Source organism: Artemia franciscana, chromosome 7, assembly GCF_032884065.1.
Source record: "Artemia franciscana chromosome 7, ASM3288406v1, whole genome shotgun sequence".
Classification (NCBI taxonomy): Eukaryota; Metazoa; Arthropoda; class Branchiopoda; order Anostraca; family Artemiidae; genus Artemia; species Artemia franciscana.
This window is the reverse complement of record NC_088869.1, coordinates 13370812-13372145: the sequence shown is the minus strand read 5'-3', so window position 1 is coordinate 13372145 and position 1334 is coordinate 13370812. Positions and strand designations below refer to the sequence as shown.

The window sequence follows — 1334 nt, the reverse complement described above, 5'->3', positions numbered from 1 at the left end:
GCAATAATCTCCACGGTTTGGAAACTCGATGTCAAAGTTTTAAATCCTCCCTCTTTAATAGTCCCCCTAATATTTTCCATAGATTGTCTAATGACAAGCAAAACTAGGAGGCAAATGCAACATGATAGAGAGCTGTTTTAGGGCTTATTTAAAAGCCAATTTTGATATCTAATAAAGTCGAATTGATAACGTCACCGTATGACATAAAAATGTGCTTTTTTTCATTTGGTCTGAAAATGCCCAAAAAAGGACTTTTCCGAGAAAACCTTTAAAAAGGTATATTTCAGAATATAGGCTGGGGCAAAACTAGGGATAACGGGAACCCCCTCCCCACCATTCCCACCAAGAGAAGTAGCACACAGGTAACATTATAGTGATACGTTTAAAGGATTAATTTATAGCTATTGATCATTTCAGCGTGCTTTTTATAGATTTATAATGAAGCATTTAAAAGGTGTATCGAGTGGTAATAAGATTTTGAGATCTAGGCTACTTTGTTGTCTTAGATATCTATCATGCAATAAAGCTGGGATTTAAAAAAGCAATTAATATAAAGGAACCTTTTTTTATAAAATGCTTTAGTTTATAGTTACTGCTCTTGTTATTTTGCGAATGCCAAAAACTCATGTTATTTTCGCCATTTTCTTCGTCCAAGTCGGAAAAAATCTTTTATAAGGTTTATTGTCAACACTTTTACATCCTAAAAATATACAAAATAATTATTAAAAAAAATGACAGTTTCTGATGAAAGTAAAGTGCCAGGTTGGAGCCTATAATGAACAAAAACTATTGTTTATTTATGCAACACATTTTTGAAAATTAAGCTCTCTTGAGTTTTTAGAGATTTGTTAGAGTTAAAATCGTATCGTAGAATTTTTGATTTCATGGCTGGTAAAAGACTATTGAGAGCTTTATAAGTTACTCTTTTATTTTCTGTAGACCACTTTAGAGTTTTCCTGTTTCAATTTCTATTTTGTCGTGCCAATTTTGTGGTTTCAGTAAAGTGCTAGTTTCCAGAATTCTGTAAATATAAAGAAATATCACGAGCCAGTTTTTTGAAACAATTTTTCAAAAATATATTGCATAAACCGTGAAACAGTAATTTTGTTCGTTTTAAGTTTCAGCTTTGCTCTTTACTTTCATCAGAAAAACTTAGTTTTTTCAAATATATCTATTATCAAGATGATTAAATTAAAAATTGGAGATACGGCTCTAGCAAATTTTGTCCGTTACCCCGTCTGGCTGTCACGTATATTAAAAATTAAATCAAAGAACCGTCGCAAGAGCTATAGGCTATTTCACTACGGCTCTCATAGGGGAGTTTTTGTTGCTGT

At 32.0% G+C, this 1334-nt stretch overlaps 1 protein-coding gene across 1 annotated transcript in view; it reads right to left on the bottom strand.

The window, feature by feature from the left end:
- Window positions 1–628: 628 nt before the first annotated feature.
- LOC136029608 (general transcription factor II-I repeat domain-containing protein 2A-like) overlaps window positions 629–1334 on the bottom strand; it is a 47646-nt gene continuing 46940 nt past the window's right edge. Inside the window, exon 3 of the mRNA XM_065708111.1 lies at window positions 629–700. Within this exon, the coding sequence (XP_065564183.1) occupies window positions 629–700 (72 nt within the window). The remainder of the gene's footprint in view (window positions 701–1334) is intronic.